Genomic DNA, 19,867 nt, shown 5'->3' with positions numbered 1-19,867 from the left:
AACAGAGAAACACATACATACAGTCATTTGTTCCTTTTTTTTTTTGCAGTCAGTCTTACTGTATTTTTAAGACTGTGGACAGATTCATTTCTTCAGTCTTTTTTCAGACTTTCTTATTCCAGTACAGATGAAAGGGTAGAGAGGTGCTCAGCCCATTCTGGGAGAATCAGCCATAAGGGGACATCCAAAGCTAGAAGTAATGCCGGTTAACTGCAGGGCACACTCACACACATTTACGTACTTTTGCCAGTTAAACCGTTGAACCTATCCTGCCCATTTTTTCGATTCAAATAAAATCAGAACACATGCAGAAGACCTGTGTGCACTCAGCGAGCAGATGTACATTTCAAATAATACAGTAACAGAACTGGAATCTGCACCCAGGACTCTGGGGCTGTTAGTACACTGGTTGTGCTGTAGCCTATCTTGCTACATGCTTTGGCAAAAAAGCATAAGGAAAATACACAAATGCCATACAAGCCCGTTAACATTTATTTTTTGGTCAAGGCTTCAAAACCAGGCTTGCACTGATTAACATAAGCCCTAGACTTAAGAATGCATTATTACTTTTCCAATATGGGCTAATAGCTCCATATTTTAGGCAGGAAATGTGGTGTAGTGGTCAAGGTTGTGGGATCACATCCCACTGCTAATACTGTGAGACCATGAGCAAGTTACTTGCTAGCCTGTGTTCCAACTGGAAGAAAACTAAAGAAATATAACTACTGTATTTGTGCCTCAAAGTTGTAAGTCATCTTAGATAAAGGTGTAAACTAAATGAGAAGTAATATTAATATTAACACATCTAAAGCATAGAAGTGTAAGCAGTTCTGTAGAATAGAGGGATTTAATAACTTGATCTGTTAGTCACTTAGTTATATATACAGTACTGTGCAAAAGTTTTAGGCAGGTGTGAAAAAATGCTGTAAACAAAGAATGCTTTCAAAAATGGAAGTGTTAATCATTTTATTTTCATCAATCAACAAAATGCAGTGAATGAACAGAAGAGAAATCTAAATCAAATCAATATTTGGTGTGACCAACATTTGCCTTCAAAACAGCATCAATTCTTCTAGGTACACTTGCACACAGTTTTTGAAGGAACTCGGCTGGTAGGTTGTTCCAAACATCTTGGAGAACTAACCACAGATCATCTGTGGATGTAGGCTTCCTCACATCCTTCTGTCTCTTCATGTAATCCCAGACACACTCAATGATGTTGAGATCAGGGCTCTGTGGGGGCCATACCATCACTTCCAGGACTTCTTGTTCTTCTTTACGGTGAAGATAGTTCTTAATGACTTTGGCTGTATGTTTGGGGTTGTTGTCCTGCTGCAGAATAAATTTGGGGCCAATCATACGCCTCCCTGATGGTATTGCATGATGGAGAAGTATCTGCTTGTATTTCTCAGCATTGAGAACACCATTAATCATGACCAACTCTCCAACTCCATTTGCAGAAATGCAGCCCCAAACGTTCAAGGAACCTCCACCATGCTTCACTGTTGCCTGCAGACACTCATTATTGTACCGCTCTCCAGCCCTTCGATGAACAAACTGCCTTCTGCTACAGCCAAATATTTTGACTATTCAAATTTTGACTCATCAGTCCAGAGCACCTGCTGCCATTTTTCTGCACCCCAGTTCCTATGTTTTTGTGCATACTTGAGTCGCTTGGCCTTGTTTCCACGTCGGAGGATTGGCTTTTTGGCTGCAATTCTTCCATGAAGACCACTTCTGGCCAGACTTTTCCAGACAGTAGATGGGTGTACCTACGATTTAGAAGGGTAATAAGCTTGATGTGTCTTTCATCTGCTGCACTAAGTTTCCTTGGCCGACCACTGCGTCTACGATCCTCAACGTTGCCCGTTTCTTTGTGCTTCTTCAAAAGAGCTTGAACAGCACAACTTGAAACCCCAGTCTGCTTTGAAATCTTTGTCTGGGAGAGACCTTTCTGATGCAGTATAACTACCTTGTGTCTTGTTGCTGTGCTTAATCTTGCCATGACATGAAACTGTCTTCCACAACCTCACCTTGGTAGCAGAGTTTGGCTGTTCCTCACCCAGTTTTAAGCCTCCTACACAGCTGTTTCTGTTTCAGTTAATGACTGTGTTTCAACCTACATGTGACATTGATGATCATTAGCACCTGTTTGGTATAATTGGTTGATCATACACCTGACTATAATCCTACAAAATCCCTGACTTTGTGCAAGTGTACCTATAAGAATTGATGCTGGTTTGAAAGCAAAAGGTAGTAACACCAAATATTGATATGATTTAGATTTTTCTTTTGTTTGCTCACTTTACATTTTGTAAATTGATAACAATAAACAATCATTATTTATATTTCTGAAAGCATTCTTTGTTTACAGCATTTTTTCACACCTGCCTAAAACTTTTGCACAGTACTGTATATATATTAAAATTGTTGACTTCTGTTTACGTAGTAACAAGTGACTAGTAATAAGTGCTCCATACATAAGCCCTATTCTAAAGGGTCATTGGTGTTTTATCAGTCTTACTAAGACCAAACAAAATGTTTTTATTAAATTCTTTTTATATTAGAGTAACTGACTAATGCACCTAGGCCACTATGTGGCCTACATGTGTGTTAGCTGCAGGTCTTTAAAAATAGTATTCAAGGTTTTGCTTATGTTTTTGTCCCTCACCTCTTTCTCCCTGAAGCATATGCAGTTTCTCCGGTTATTACATTTTGCCACCCAGACACTTCACCTGCGGCATAGTGTAAGCTGTGAATTGGTTTAATTTTTATGTTTTAATGATATTTTCGCTCATTTTTATCAAGTCAATAATCAAACTGATATACAGAAATAATACTGAGATAATGTGGAATATGTTGCTTTGGCGTCCCATAAATGCACCATGCCAACATTTTACACAAATGACTGTCCTATCTTTGCTGAGGATGAGAGATTCATCCAAGCTTAAAAATTTCTATCATCTCTAAAAACCAGTTGAAGCCCCCCCACCCCCACCCACCCCCCACCCCCACCCAGTGAGAAGAAACCAAAGTGTTGTGAGTCCTGCCAGCCCTGCAGTTGTGTGGATGTAAGATATGTAAGACAATACCAGTTGAACTGAATCTGTGCACATCAGCTTTATGGTTATCTTGGCAGAAATCAAAACTGAATAATGTGAAGGCTTACAAGGTGGGCTTAAGTATCTCTTACATGTTGAAACAAACAATGTGACAAAAGTAAATACCTACCTACATGTACTTGCTTTTTTGAATTTCAGATTCTTTAATGAATAACACTATGTTGCCCCCACCCACCTTTCTTAGTTAACTGTTGTAGATATTTACATTTTTTGTATATTTCAGTATCCTGATGATTGTGAATTAGATTTGTGATTTACTTGGACTGCACAAAGGAGTTTTTTTTTGTTATGCTGATGTATGAAGTACAAGCTTGTTCAGAAATACCTACTTCCTATGGAAATTAGTGCAGATTTCAATCTCTCAACATGTAAAAGACTAATTCACTAAGTGGCAGTGCTATCTGATTCCTTGTCTGGCATATTAAAAATAGTTCTTTGTGAAGGTATGCTGCACATTGGGTACATGAACTCTCTTCACAAACAAAAAAAAAAACCTCCTAATCTTTATATGGAGTCTTCAGCATAACTCCAGAATGGTTATGCAAATGAGACAGACCAATGCTTTATATACTGGACTGTATGAATGGATTATTAAAGATAATTGGGGACAATAACAATAGCCTACTGTGAGCATTCATTATGTATATATACTGAAGGCTTAGCCGAGACTCTTGTATATCAGTAACGGCTCAGTCTCAGTTCAGTGGTTCAGCTAAACAAATAACTGGTTAAATACGCCTGAAACCTGGGAAAATATGATAATCTTAAATCAACCAAAAGATTAAGGAAATGTAGTCTAGTCAGTAAGGACTGGAATTAGAAACAACAGCTGTAAAATTTACAATCCTAGCCTTGAGGCAGTGTGACCCTGAGTGATCCAGGTAGCCGGTCTGTGCTCCAGTTGTACACATGTATATTTCTCTATGAGGTGTTATTATATTCTGGGACGCCATGGTAAATTAAACGCACTGGAAAGAGTCTTGTTTGTTCCATATATAAGGCTGCTTTAATTGATATGCTAAAGTATTAATCCTCTTTAAAATTTGTTTATGGTGCACTTAGATTTTAACATTACAGTTGACCAAAATATGTGTAATTTTGCATTAGCGTTATATTATAGGTTTGTGTGTTATCATAATGAGATGCAGGATAAAGCAAGTCAAACAGCTTAAAGACAGTTTTGTAGCAGCAAAACGTCTGGAGTAGTGATGGTATCTTAGCAATAAAAGCTTAGTTGTGTTTTCTTACCTTTGTACCACATTATATGTGCCAACTCACTGGGACAGATTACAAGGGCATATAGCATATGCTGGGTGTTACTTTGTGACGGTGAGATCTGTCTGTTTATCCAGTGAGGCACACTTTCTCAAGATCAAGTTTCTTTGGAGCCTGAGCCTATCCTGGCAGCAGTGGGTAAAAAGCAGGATCTGCAGTAATCCTGCCTGGTGACTGCCTGGCCATTTTCACACACACATCCACACTCACTTGGGGACAGTGTAAAGTCATTAGTTTTAACCTGAAAGATTATTTTTGGGATGTGAGAGGAAGCTAGAGTTTTGGAGAACTTCCATGTAGACATGGGAGTGAATGTGCAAAGTGTATATACAGTGACAAGGCAGGGAATTAAAATCGAACTCCTGGAGCTGTGAAGCAGCAGCAGCACCCATCCATGCATTTTCAATGTGTATTCAGGGGTGTAAAGATTCCACATGAATAGAAATTGGGCAATGCATGGCTTTGCTGTCCAACATTGTGTGGACCGAATTCAGAGTTGCCATTACAATGAAATGCCTATCTGTAAAACTGATCAGAGCACTGGGAGAACATGCAAACTCAGCATATAGCAAGCACTTCAAACAAAAGATATTAAACAATATTCTTAAGAAGATTTCCTTGTGAATTATTGGAAATGTTGTATGGATAATATTGGTTATCAGTTGATTGATATCCATGTGCTCTAAATAGACTAAACAAATGTAAAAGTGTAGAACTAAATGCAATTGTAAGTGAAATTCAACATAAATGTGTACTCCGTCTTAATACTGCCCTTAGCAGTATGCCCCATCAGCAAGGTGCTTTAAAAGGAAAAATAGCTAATGCAACTTTTCCATTAACATCATAAACCAGAATAAGAATGCTCGCCTAGTTTCAGGTGTTTTCCTTTTTTTTCATTACATGCGGAAATTACATCAAACATTAGAGACTGAAACTCACACACATAGCCCATGCTCATATGCTGAGGGAGCTTTCATTTACCATTTGTGATGTCACATCTTTTTCATGTTTGTTCAAGTCATGTGCATCCCTCATTGGATTTTAGGAAAAATGTAAGGTCACTGATGATATGCTCCTTGATTTATACAAAAATCAATTAACGAGTTATTATATATTGTTTCATTAAAGTAGCAATTATAAGAAACTTAAGAGAGTTATGGATCACTGCATGTGCATCACTGTTGTAAAATGTTCTCTGTCACTGAGCTGGTTATTTTATTTTATTTTTTTGTGAAGTAGTTCTAGTCTAATGAGTAGCTGTCTAATTAATGCTATCAGGTAAAAGTGTTGCCTACTGTTTCAAGTTTTACAAACGATTTTCCAATGGGGAGCTTATCCATATTACTAACCAAGAATGGTAAACCGGATGGCATGGATGCAGGTACACGGCGATGGGACCATGAGACGTACTGCGCAGGCGCGTACAGCGCACGTCTCATACACCGCAAGCGAAGTCGCATCCACCGCGCACGAAGGAGTCACGGCCCAAGAACGAAAGAGCTCAACTGACGTGAATGAGAAATGAAGCAACAACGCGCTCATAGCTAACGACTACCGACACGGCCACACAAACAAGAGGATTCTGCGCTGCAGCCCAGATTCAAACGGAAGAGGCTACGGAGGCCCCACAGGTCCACAAAGGCGCCTACACAGCATAGTGAAACCCGACATAGTACGGAAGGCGCAAGCGTCACCGCCATATTGTGAGTGGCACTACTGCAGAGTTAAGGCGCAGGCTTCACCGCCATATTGTGAGTGGCACTACTGCGGAGTGAAGTTAGGAATAATGTGCTGCTTGGGATTGTACAAACCGCTGAACGCTTTACACCACATTCAAACACAATAGAGCTCAATGATACAAACACGAGCCCACCTGGATAAGATCAATGTACGCAGGCGCCTACAACACGTGTCTGAGACTGCGGAGGCAAAGCAGGCACGGGTTCAAAACGAACGCGGAAGCAAAGCAGGCACTGGTTCAAAATGAACGTGCTCTACTGACGGATATACAAACACGAGCCCGCCTGGATAAAATCAATGAACGCAGGCGCCTACAACGCGCGTCTGAAATGCCGCGGGCACGGCTCCAAAACGAACGAGCTCGACTAATGTATTTCGGGATACCCAACGCCAGGGGTAGGCGAGCGAAGTGAGCAGGGTGCGGAGCCCCCTTGTATTTCCTATCCTGGGTAGAGTTTGATGTTTATGCATGAGGGCGCAGACAAACCAATATAAAATAGCATTTTTTAGAGTCTCAACAGAACCGTTACATATTTACATCAAACCCTATGTCAAATACGGTAAATTGTAACATAAATTTACATATGAGGTAAGACTCATGTACATTAACATTTCTAAAACTTTGAAATTACAAAAAATTACAGTGTTAATAATATTTAAATGTCAACATTTTAATCTTCCTATTTTAATTGTGACAAAATGAGCACTTTCTTATTTTATCAAGTTTGCAAATGTATGCATAGTGTCATATTCTGGGGCATTGGGGGAGTTGCAAAAAGCTTCAACTTTCAAACCAGTTAACTATGTTTTATTTGCTTCATTAAAGAAACAGATATCACTTTTTTGTTTTTTAAATATTTTGTAACTGGTCAGTGTGACGTGTGATGGCGATTTGTGCAGACAACCACACCAATGTTTGCACAGCTGATTCAATCGCTCGTGCTGACTCCTGAGGATATGTCCTTTGCCAACAGGAGCAGCAACTGGGTGTGTAAAAGAGGAAAATACTGTTTACAAAATATACAAGTTGAAGTGACCTCTCTCGAGCTAAATCTGAAACAGTAATCTAATCTGTAATTGAAATTGTACAGATTGTTTCCTTGTCTCTTTTAAGGATAGGCGATGTGAAACACAAAAGTTGATGCTGCTGGTCTGGTATGTGGGGGTACCCTGTAGAGTTTTCTTTCTTCAAAGCTGGGGGTGTGTGTTGGACCCCCTTGGACTTTTGTTCAAGTCATCCAGGCATACCAGATAGTGTAATGGCAGGAATGGGTGCTGGCCTGTCGAAGATCGGGGCTGGACTCCAGAGATAAATAGATGGTGTTGGGGATCTTGAGAAGATCAGGGGCTGGATGTCTGACATCAAGGGGCTAAAGCCCAGGAAGACTCAAGAAGCCACCAGCCAACTCGTATTTTGTGTTGAGAACTTTATTTGTCAGTATTTATTAATACTATGCTCTGCACTGTTCTGAGAGGGGGCTTTATGTAAATGAAGGGCACAGAAGAAGCAATTGATGGGCCACATATACAGTAGTACTTGCCAGTAGGGTGGACAGACGATTGAAGAAGGGGCGGTGCCCTGGACTAAAAAAAGAGACGTGATTGCATTTGGCGTGTAGTCAAGTTTGTGAAATGGATGGAGAAATTCGGCAAAGCTTAATGGTTAACCAGTATACCGTTATAAACCTCCAGTAAGGGTGCCAGAAGCAGAAATGCAGGGAGAGAGAAATAGAGGTGGAAGTGGTGTCCTCGATTCCAAGGCAACCTGAGACCAGTGATGTCATGGGTTCCCCACAAGCTACTCTATTGTAAATATACATACATACACTCAAATCTCACATTGTTCCTATTGATTACCCATTTCAGTTCGAATTAAAATACTTTCCTGTAAAAGTGTGTTTTGCAGTGACCATCAGCAAAAGCCAAGTCAGAAATTGATTTAAGGTAGAAATGTTGTAGTCATATGCAATTGCGTGTATAGCATGTCCAAGATTAAGCAGCTCCAATGACCTAATAATAATATTATTATTATTTGACTGATGCCTTCATCCAAGGCAATTTACAACATTTAAGATACAATTGGCTACATTGCTTATATTTTTGCAATTGGAACACTGGTAGGTGAAGTTACTTGTTCATGGTCACACGGTGTCACTAGCAAAATTTGAAACCACATCCTCAGGGTTTGAGGTCCAAAGCCTCAGCCACTACACCACACTGCCTGTCAATAATTTTAGCACTTGGAAAAAAGTCTACAAATATTGTATACAGAAAAGTACTTTGTTACATATACACAAGGGACGTTCAAAAAGTTTCCGCACTTTTTTTTTACTCAATTTATTAAGAATTTCAAAAACAAACTTTTTCACAGTCGCCTTCCTTTGTGATGCAATTTTCCCAGTCACATGACACTCTCAGACATGACCACGAAATTAATACTTAATAAATGTGTAGAAAGTTTTTGAATGTCCCTTGTGTGTGTGTGTGTGTGTGTGTGTGTGTGTGTATATATATATATATATATATATATATATATATATATATATATATATATATATATATACACATAATAAATACTGTGTGTGTGTGCATATGTATGTATATGTATAAAAGTAGTACTTAATGTATAGGTCAAAGTTTCCAAATCACACATGATATTGTTAGTGATGATAGTATGGAATTGCAATTTGTCAGTAGTATTTTGTATATAAAAGAAATCCAAACAGTGTACAGGAGTGTGTGAAAATGTAACAGAGAAGTACATTTTTAATATATGTATATATATATATATATATATATATATATATATATTGCATTTTTAATATACACACACACGCACACACACACATATATACACTGTTGGTCACACCACCTAGGCACATTTCATTCTAGAACTTGAACTGACTCATGGTATCAGATATTGAGCATAGGGATACAAGATGACAGAAGTTTCCAGAGAGTACTACTAAAAGAGCTAAGACCATCTAGATCCTTCATAGTAAACTAAAGCATATCATAATCAAATTAGAACGGACGTCTATGCAACAGATTAAATTAAATCTTGAAACATTTGAATTTTTAACAAAGGTAAACGGCAGTAAACGCTAAATGGACTGGAATTTATTACAGTGGTTCATTTTCATTTGCGTATTCGTGCGCTATGTAGTTAAGCTTTAACCTAGTAGTAAGTTGTGCTGCTGGGGGGGGGTCAAGGGTTTTTGGGCTGTTTGATTACAGACGTTGAAAGATCCCTGGAAGTTTATCCAGGAGATGAGCCAGTGTGAATGGAGGATGAAAACGTGGCACCGGATTTCAGGAAAAAGCCGTGGCCGCGTTGTTCCTTCCGAAATATTATCATAGTATTGGATTTTTCCACTTGCGTTTTTTTTTTTCATTATAGATAGATAGATGACCCGCATTATCTCATTTCAATCACTATTAATATAAATGACTGTTGTGTTAAAGTAGGCAGTAGTAAGGGTGGTTTTAATGCGATATAATGACGACAGCTACACCCCATTCGGCTGCGTATTGTATGACCCCTCAACCGCCCTCCATCAAAGACATCAGGTGAGCCGATCTCGGGGTAGAGTCCAGCTCCGCTTTTTACCCCCTTCGTTTGCATGTGCTCTCAATTGTGTGTAATTTCGCTGCTTCCCAGCTATTCACATGTTAATACGTTGTTCTTCGAGGCAGAATGAGTGTTCTGTTTGGAGACAGGCGGACCTGTGAGGAGACGATCTGTCTGGAACGTACTCAGGGAAAACTTTGCCGGTCACAGTTGGGCTTCTTTAAAGCAAACACAGAAAACACAAATGTCTGTGTAAAAATGAACAGTTTGAGGTTCGCCACACCTAGGAGGACTTTGTTACACTTTTAGCGGCGGCGGGACGGGAGTGGAAAGGAAGGTAGGAGGCGATGCGCATGACTGAACCGGGAGCTTCTTAAAGAGGCAGTGCTGCCTATCTGGTATACAGATGACGGTGTGGCGCAAGCAGTGGGTGTAGACTGAAAAGCTGCTGAATCGTATACGTTTAAATCACAACAGAACAAACATTTAATATTTAATTGTAGCCTACAGTAGTTTTGTTTGTTTGATTAAATGGGAGTTTGGAATTTCCCGTCTTGTTCATTTACAGTTTGATGTCATTGTAAACACTTTTTGCTTTATTTTTGGGTCCTTTCGGTAAATATCTTTATATACCGCTACTTTTTACATGGCTGCTTTTTGCTTGGGAGATGCTTCATGACCCTAAAAACATGCACGCCTTTTCCTTGTTTATGTAATGTATCGTCGGTGAATGAACGGAGTCCACTAAGTTGGAAATGCATATCTTTTTAGCCGGTACTGTGTGTGTGTTTTCTCTCGGGATTTGGACTCGCATATCACAAATAGGATCGTGCCATAAAGTTTACGGCACAGGTGCCTTGCAGGTGCAACAAGCCTGATTCAGCTTCATTTACTTTGGCCACGGGGGTCTAAACGGCTTGAAACAGCTACGCCGTGAGGTCTGTTTTGTTGTCGAGATTCCTAAATTAAGCTCTAGATAGTTGGCGCTGATTTTATTCCAACTAATGTATTAATTTGTATGAGTTCCCACTTGTAATTGATTCTAATGCCTGCACAGGTTGATCTCACAATGGTAATTCCCCCCGGCATTTACATGGTTGTTGCCAACCATACAGTGCATCCGTGCATGACATTGTTGGACAGTTATCCAGAGATCTTGACCATACATTGTTCTTCTCTCTCTTGTTAAATTACCCCTAGCCTGAACGAATCTGTTAATTTTTTACATTTAAAATTTCTCATTTAAAGATTTATCAATGTTGTTTCTTGTCCTAGATTATTGAACTGTAACAGTTACATTGTGTCTTAGATGTGTTAAAAATTTTTGCGAGTTTCCTTGGTGATCCACTATGCCCACGACGACCACCACAATTTGGCCGGACTTTTGCAGTATAGTGCCAGGACAGTTACAAAGCTATCATGTCTGTCTAAAGACTATATTCAGATGTGCCATTCTATCCTGTCAGTTCTGCTTTTTTGTGCGTCTTGGATCCATCTATTTTTAACCCAATTCAGAATATGGGGGAGCTATTGCTTCTGTCTGTTATTGGCTATATATTATGCCATTGCCAAACAGAAGGCACTTTACAAAGCTAACAAGATTACAATACTGTTTCAAATGTACTTAAAAGTGCAATAATAACATGGCCAATAGAAAAAGGTGGCACTGGCAGGTACCAGGGCAAGAGTAGAAAAATACCTGACAGATATTTTTAATTGTAAATTCCCAAAAGGAGCATACAAGGCCAGCACATTGACTGTATTAAACTGTAAATCTGTGTTATAAAAATGTTTTCAAGTTTGATTTTGTGTATTTCATTCAAGGTCACGGTGGGGGCTGAAGCCTGTCTGGGCAGCACTGGGTATGAAGTAAGAACCAGTTCAGGACAGGGTGTCAGTCCATTATATCCACTCACACACACAGGTCCAATTTAGTTTGGCCAATTTTAGCAATACAGCATGTCTTTGGAATGTGGGAGAAAAATGAGTACCTGATGGAAATGCCACACATATAAGAGAAGGATCAGATTCCACACTGACAACCACCAGGTGCAAGATTGGAACACATTAACATCAATGCTTCAGGTAGTAGCTAACTGCTGTGCCACCAAAGATGAAAAGAAAAAATACCTAGTAGAGAAACATAAACAAAGTGCATCATGCCACTTTCTATCCTTGCCTTGCAGGTAACCCCATTGAAAGTTAAAAGCTTGTGACTGTTGTCACAGATGACATGGGTTGGCCGGCATCTCAGCCAGGATGGATGGTTCCTTACCTGGCCGGGAAGCCTTTAGAAAGTAAGGACATAAATTAAAAGGCACCTCTGCTTTGCTGGGAGCTGGGTATGTTTCTGGCCAGGAGTGTCTTTACATAGAAGACAAGTGGGAGATGTCCACCTCAAGATGTGAATTCCCCCAGTATGCTGGGTGGCAGCATTCCCCTGGTATAGCACCTATTTGTGCACCTTCATGGCAGCATTGGAACTGTAGTATCAATAGGCACCTCTGTTGGGGTACTTGGACATGCTTTCAAAAGTATACTCTTTTGTCCTGGGAAGATTCCTCCTGACCTGTACTTGCTTCTTGGTGGCAGTGATGTTGTACAGGAAGTACTCCTGGGTCTGGGTTGGAAAATTAGCTGCTCTGTCTTCCCCATGTGTGTCAAGAGTCGGGAGCAGACTTGGGCAAAGCTCACCTGGGGAAGGAGAAAAGGAATAAAGGAAAGAAGTATTTATTCTGTGTTCTGGAAAGAGAAGGAACCTGTGTAAGGTATTTGTGACAAATAAAAATTTTGACCAAAGAACGTGTGTGTCTAGTTGTGTCTGGGTGTTTGGGGGTACTGCTGCACTCCCTACAGGTCACAACATTTACTGCTTTAGAAGCATTTCTTTTATGTTGACTGATAAAGAGGTTATTGTGTTTTGCTGGAAATTTCAAAGGTTTGTGTACCCCAGTCTTTATTTCAGTTTACATTAGGATTTGATCATTGCCTCACTGCGTATTCACAGTATGGTCAGAAGAGATGGGTGGCTGTGTGGTAGCCAGTCAGTTTAAAATTAATACGACGGGAAGCTGGGTCAGCTTCGTGAGTGACACACCTCAGAAAAAAAAATGCTAAAATAGTTCAAATGCAGGATGTGAAGCAACTAGAACAGACAAAAACAAAAAAAAAAACAGTTGACTAGTCAGATCGGTTCAGTTCAAAATTTAGTCTTGCGTGACTAGTTGTGGCAGTTACCACCTCTCAAGTTATGGCTGATTGTGTTTGTTTGATTTACATTGTTTATATTATATTCTTTATATATTGTGAAAGGCACTATATAGGCGCCCAACCCGACACGGAGGCACACGTAAAAATAAAACACAAATTTATTTTTCTTCACCTGGGGGGCATGTCTTCGCCGTGTCCCCCAGCCGCAGCACAGTCCCGAAAACACCAACACAAAAACCACACTAATTCTTCCTCCACTCCTCACAGGCAGCTTTGTCCTCCTCCTCCTCCCAACTATGCCGCCCTGAGTAATGGCCGCAGGCTGTCTTTATAGTTCACCCGGAAGTGCTCCAGGTGGCAATTAACCTAGACTAGGCTGCACTTCCTGGTGTGGCTGCGTTGCTGCCCAGTCGAGCTCAAGAAGCCTTGGCAGCTCTCCCTGGCGGTGGCCACGGAGTCCAACAGGGATGAGCTCCAGTGTTCCAAGGTATTGGCCCCGATGCAACTCTGGGGGCTGCCACCAAATGTTCCAGGGGAAGTAGTGTGCATCCCATGGCTTGCTTCCCCAGATCCAGTATCAAAGGGGCGTCCCGGCCGTCCACCACAATATATAAACATTTCCCCCTGGGGACCCATAAAGCATCTATCTCTCTATTTTGATATGCGTGTGTTTGTATGCACAATTGGTCAAAAGTTTTAGAACTCCTCAGTTTTTCTTCAAATGTAATCAGTTGAAATGCAATGAATGACCTAAAATAGTGAAAAGGTAAGAAGTAAACTGCCAGAGGTTTAAATTTAAAGTTTTGGTTAGCAAAAACTAAACAATAAAAGTACTGTAAATATAATATTATAAATGGGCCTTCTTCAAGGAACAACTAATAGGTTACAACTTACAGATGTTCTGCAGCAATTGAAGTAAATTAGGCCTTGCAAGTTGAAGGAAACAATTTGCACAGGTGTCCAAACATCTGCTGATTACTTAGTCTGACTGTCTTAAAGCAAAGTTGGAATAGACTGTGTTACCATACCCTCTGAAGTACTACTTGGCCAATACTCCAGTGATAATGGCAAGAAAACAGCATTTAACAAATGAAATGAGACAGGGCATTATTTCCCTATGTGTATTTGTGTGACGCTGTGCTTTGCTGTCATCATTTTAAAGCTCTAAATATGCCTTATTTCAATGCTATATTATGTGATGAGCGCTATACCAGAGTAAACTGGCTTATTGAGCAAGCATCGGGTGCAATGCAGGACCAATACCTGGAAAAGTGTACCAGCCCATCGCAGGGTAAACACACACACACACAGACTTCAGAGGCCAGTTTACAATCACCAGTCTACCTAACCTGCATGTCTTTGGACTGTGGGAGGAAACTAGAGCTCCTGGAGGAAACCCACATGGACATGGGGAGATCTTACAATGGCTTGTTGAGTAGGGCACTATGTGAGGTCATGTAATGGAGTGATGTATAGTAAGACTGCACAGTTTTGTCTTTTATTTTTTGTTGAAGTTACCTAATATTCAAAAAACATGGGAAACATAGCCTTTAATTTACTGTAATTGATGATTCATTTTTATTGCTCAAAACATCAGTCAGTATCTGGAATTTATAAAGCTGATATTGTTTATACTATTGTTGTTATGTGCAGATCTTCTTAAGCGACTTTTTATTCAAGCTACAGATATGGCAGTTGTTTACCAGTGTGAGTCTTTTGAAGTCCATGGTTTGGAAGTTTGTTGATTTTTTTTTAACCACTGATGTGTGTAGTTGTTTTCCTTGTGTCTTCAGCTATGGTGGTATTTTCAGACTTGTGTTTGGTGCATAATAGATAATTTAAAAAATGATAATTTGTGTTCTTTGCGTCACCAGTATACCGGTTGTCGAGCAAAAATAATGCATATCGCCAAATGTTCTGAGCAGGTGGTTGCTGTTTTTTCATACACTGCAAAGTAGAATGGGTGGCTTGGTGTTTGATCAATAATAGTATTTTTCATTGTCCTAGGTCAGGGGTCCTCAATCACAGTCCTGGAGGGCTGCAGTGGCTTCTGGTTTTTTCTCCAATCTTTTTACTTAATAAGAAGCACATATTGCTCAAGTAACACTTCTGCTTCACTTTAGTTGTCTCGTTCATTAAGATTTTGATTTTGAAGATTAAGATTTCTTGGTTTTTAATGGCTCCTAATTAGTGATAGCATGCAAATGACAAAAGGGACCAGCATTTCTCCATTTAGCTTGTTGCCATTTACACCTGTGTGTATTTATCACGCACTATTGGGTTTAAATAAATACTTGGAAGGAAAGTGAAGAGAAAAAAGTGAAGGACTGAGAATTACTCATCCATTTTAGACTTCAAATTATTTGGATGATATCCTTAGAAAGGAAAAAAAAAAATCTAGGATATGAGAATGACCTGACATAGCAGAGTTAAAACACTAACAAGCCATGAAATTAAATTATTGGCAAGAATTGCTTTCTAATTAAGCAACTGGGTTAGACCAAAAACCTGCAGCCACTGCAGCCCTCCAGGACCCCTGTCCTAGGTCAAGGAAACAGTCTGTTGAAGATGTTTGGTGTCCCCTTTCCTTGTTACATCCTTTTAGTCTTTTAGCAGCAATAAAACACCTATAGTTGTGTCATCCCTGCACCTTTAAGTAAGCCTGTTTCTGCTAATATACAGTGTGCAGTTAAATGACAAAATCCTTGACTTAGAGGTACAGCTTTTGTTTTTTGTTTTGATATACTTTATTAATCCCCAAGTGGAATTTGTGACCCCTTTGTCCTCAGTTCTGGCCAAACATAGAATAAAAATCGGTGTGCTCTGTAGCCTCTTACTGTATTGTCAGGAAAGGATGAATACTGTGTGCTTTATAGGCTGTAAGTAGTTTTCCTTTCTCTTGCTTTGTTAGCATTTCTTTATAAACATCCCTCTGTTGATTCATATCCTTAAAACACTTAATCCAGTGCAGCATCTCATGGAATCAAAGACTGTCCTGGTCTGCAACAGAAAACAATGGAGTGGACATTGATCTATCTCATTTACTCCTCTACACTCACTCTCTAATTTATACTGGTCGATTTAGCATCACCAACCACCTAAAATGTTCATATTCAAGATATGTATATATAAATAAAAAAACTGCATCCACTCAAAAAAATGACCAAGCTAGGATTTGAAGCCAGGCTTACAAACCTATGAGGCAGTAGTTCTAACCATTGTACCAGCATGCTTTAAATTTTAGTATAGTGTAGTTTTAAAGTATAGTATTAGTAGAACAAGACAGTTGCAATTCTAAGTTGATCTTTATGAAGCACCCTACACCATCACCCCAGGAAGGAATACTCCACTCAAAAATTATATATTTTTTTTATTTGTTACTTACCCCATGAACCTTGTAGTGGTAACTGAGAACATATTTTAGCCACATGTTTGATGCAGAATGGAGAGAGAAATGTTTGACATAATTGAAGCCAGTAGTGGCTAATGCCATACAAGAGCTAACAATATAAGAAACATACAAAATCTCACATCAGACATCATGAATAGTGAGCTAAATCCTCATGAGAGTCACTTTTTGAATTGAAAACCCGCTTCTCAGCACATCATCTCTCATAAGCTCATAAGGAGTTTGGGCCTGGTAGACTATAACACTTCCTATGTAAGTGGATCCTGGACTACCTAACAGAGAGACCTTAGGTAGTCCAGTACCATCATGCTGAGCACTTGTGCCCCCCAGGGCTGTGTACTCGGCAAACTTCTGTTCACTCTGCTGACTTGCGATTGTATGGCTGCAGACAGCTCAGACGCTATCATTAAGTTTGCGTATGACAAAACGGTGCTGGGTCTCATCAGCAATGAGCATGAGTCGGCTTACAGAGAGATAGGATGATTGGCGGACTGGTGTACAATAATCTGTCTCTTGATGTGAACAAGGTGAAAAAGATGGTTGTTAACTACAGGGCGTACTATGCTGTCCACACCCCACTGCACATCAAGGGCTCTACGGTGGAATTGGTATGGAGTACCAAACTCCTTGGTGTGCATCAGGCATCTGACCTTACTTGGACAAATTAAAACCACTTCCATAGCAAGAAGGCACAGTAATGTCTCCACTTCCTTTGGCAGCTGAAGAAGGCAAGCCTACCTCCCCCCCATTCTCACCACATTCTACAGGGGCACCATTGAGACAATTCTGATTAGCTACATCACTGTCTGGTTTGGAAACTGCAGTGTCCCTTACCATATAGTTCTAGAACAGATAGCACACATAGCAGAAAAGGTCATTGGGACCTTTTTACAAGCCGTTGTATCCGCTTATAGCCTGTAGCATTGTAAAGGACTGCTCCCTCCCCTCCTTTGTCCCACTTTCATATGGCAGAAGGTTCTGCAGCATTCAAACCAGTTCTGCCAGTCTCTGCAATAGCTTTGTCCCCTTGGCTGTCTGAACTCTGAACTCCGTGCTGCCCTCATGCTCTCAGATATGCTCCTAGGAGCTGATTTATAAGCAATACATTTGTTACCCTTGTTACTACTTTTTCATTATTAGTTCTTCTTATTACAGTATTTATTTATTAAAATATTTTTATTTTATTCTCTCCCTTAAAGATAGGGTGAGAAGCTCAGTCATCCGGGAGGGGCTCAGAGTAGAGCCGCTGCTCCTCCGCATCGAGAGGAGTCAGATGAGGTGGCTCGGGCATCTGATCAGGATGCCTCCTGGACGCCTCCCTGGTGAGGTGTTCCGGGCACATCCAACTGGGAGGAGGCCCCGGGGAAGACCCAGGACATGCTGGATGGACTATGTCTCCCGGCTGGCCTGGGAACGCCTCGGGATTCTCCCGGAAGAGCTAGAAGAAGTGGCCGGGGAGAGGGAAGTCTGGGCATCTCTGCTCAAGCTGCTGCCCTCGCGACCCGACCTCGGATAAACGGAAGAGGATGGATGGATGGATGGATGGATGGATGGATGGATGGATGGATGGATGGATGGATGGATAAAATATTTTTATAATTATTACTATCTATTCATTTACCTAATATTTATTGATTGTGCGGCATAGTTCTCTGCCTGTCTTTCTCTTGCCCTGTGTTTCTGTATGTGTTGCACTACAGCCCTGGGAAACGTTACTTTGTGCTGCTCTATGCTGCCAATACAGTGTGTGGATGGTATGACAATAAAGCCATTTGACTTCTGTCCCTCACTTGTTGATATAGAGTTCTGTCTATACTTTACAAATTCAATCCCACAAGGCTTTAGTTCCTGGTTTATAATGCACAGTAAATATTCTGGAAGTAACTAACAATACTTTATAGCACAAATGCATACATTTTGCACATTTTGAGCATATGACAGGATAAACACAACTTATGAACTATGCAACACAAGTAATGTGAGATTTTTTTTTCTTTCATTTTTCTCATTGTTTGCCATTGTACTATTGTCTTCTATTATATCGTACACTTTCTCTCTATTCCTCATCAAAGCGTGAGATTACATTTTTCTCAGCCCTCTCTACAAAGTACACAGTGTAAGTAACATATAAAAAATATTTTAGGGTGGACTATAAGAACGAATCAGCTACTTGCGAAAGGTCTCAGTTTTACATTCTAAGCTTTTTATATTCCAGTTATTTTTTTAACAAGTAGATGGACGACTTAACTGTTCTTTCTTTTGAAAGGTTGAGAGATAGAAAAGAAATCTGTAAGCCTACAATAAAGAATTTAGTAAAATTAAAGCACCTAGTCAGCTCTCCTGGGTTGTTTTTCACCATTAATTCAAGGTTCCCCTCATTTTGCTTTTTTCAAATAAGGGGCAGTAAAACACGGTAAGGTGTATGAAATCTACATATGTAGGAGTTGGTGATCTTTCTGGTTCATGATCATTTCACATCTGTTGCTCATCTGCTGGCAGGTACACGTCAGTTTCAACTCTTCACCACTTCCACAAGCCACTTTATCTTTGAAAATTATCTCCAAATATGTGCATTGGTATGCCACCTTCTGCTATGATCACTGCACTCCTCTTGCATTTACTTGTTTAAATGTTTTCTAATTGTACTGTATACTCTTTGTTTTGCCATAATTTCCCCTATTTAAAAGTTTTTTTACACTTCACTATAGATTTGCTCTTGAAGAAAGTACCTTGATGTATGTAAGCTGCTTGCTTTACTGCTGGATGTTTCAAAATTGTCTTTTTATTTAGCAGAGATGACTCTCCTTTCAAGCCACCCAGCCTCCGTAGAGTCGGCATCTGCTTCAACCAACTCAGAAAGTCCCGAGCTCAGAATGATGGAAAAGCGTTCAAAGGTTATTGAGGAACTCCTGCAGACAGAGAAAGATTACATAAAAGATCTGCAAATGTGTGTCAAGGAAATAATGCAGTCTCTCCAAAGAAAACAGGTACTAGCACTGTCCTGTCTCTCAGTCAGCTTGTCATCAGCTTTATTAGTCCGACCACCATAATAAACATGTTTTATGGTAAGGTTGTGCTTCTAAAGTCTTGGCTTCTTCATTTACATTGAAATAATACAGTGGAGAACACTCTTCTTTTTGTGGCATTCTGAAGCATGACCAGAACTTCATTATTAGCTAAAAGTCCTCTTGCTTTGTAATTGTTAATACAGGCATTCTCAAAATTACAAACAACTGCTTTATAAGGAAAGTTATTTAATAGCTTTACATCATACAAATCACAATGAAGCAGAACAATGATGATTTGATTTCAAGCACATCCCGCCAGTGTGAATACTCCGTCATCTTCAGAGTCTTTGCAAGCCTGTAGAGCAGAATGCAGCTGCATATCTGGGTAGGGGCTGAACATTGGTGATACTCAATTTCAGACAAAAATGGTTCTCACAGATGACACTGCATTCAAGTACTAAGGTTTAGCCAACTTGTTGTGTGTATGTGTCTCACTTCTGAGGTGTTGGCAAGGTCAACAAGAGGTGCTTAC

At 40.0% G+C, this 19,867-nt stretch overlaps 1 protein-coding gene across 7 annotated transcripts in view; it reads left to right on the top strand.

Moving 5' to 3' along the window:
- Positions 1–19,867, top strand: part of dnmbp (dynamin binding protein) — a 214,415-nt gene that overhangs the window by 150,280 nt on the left and 44,268 nt on the right. For 3 of the 7 annotated variants that reach the window (XM_051923720.1, XM_051923722.1, XM_028791436.2), the window contains one exon: positions 19,118–19,314. In XM_051923720.1, the coding sequence (XP_051779680.1) occupies positions 19,118–19,314 (197 nt within the window). Of the gene's footprint in view, positions 1–9,786; positions 10,046–19,117; positions 19,315–19,867 lie in introns of those variants that run through there. The other 4 variants (XM_051923721.1, XM_028791437.2, XM_028791440.2 and 1 more) reach the window with 3 other exon arrangements.

This window comes from Erpetoichthys calabaricus, chromosome 2, assembly GCF_900747795.2.
Source record: "Erpetoichthys calabaricus chromosome 2, fErpCal1.3, whole genome shotgun sequence".
Lineage (NCBI taxonomy): Eukaryota > Metazoa > Chordata > Cladistia > Polypteriformes > Polypteridae > Erpetoichthys > Erpetoichthys calabaricus.
Note: the sequence above shows the minus strand (reverse complement) of the source record. Positions and strands in the feature narration are given on the sequence as shown.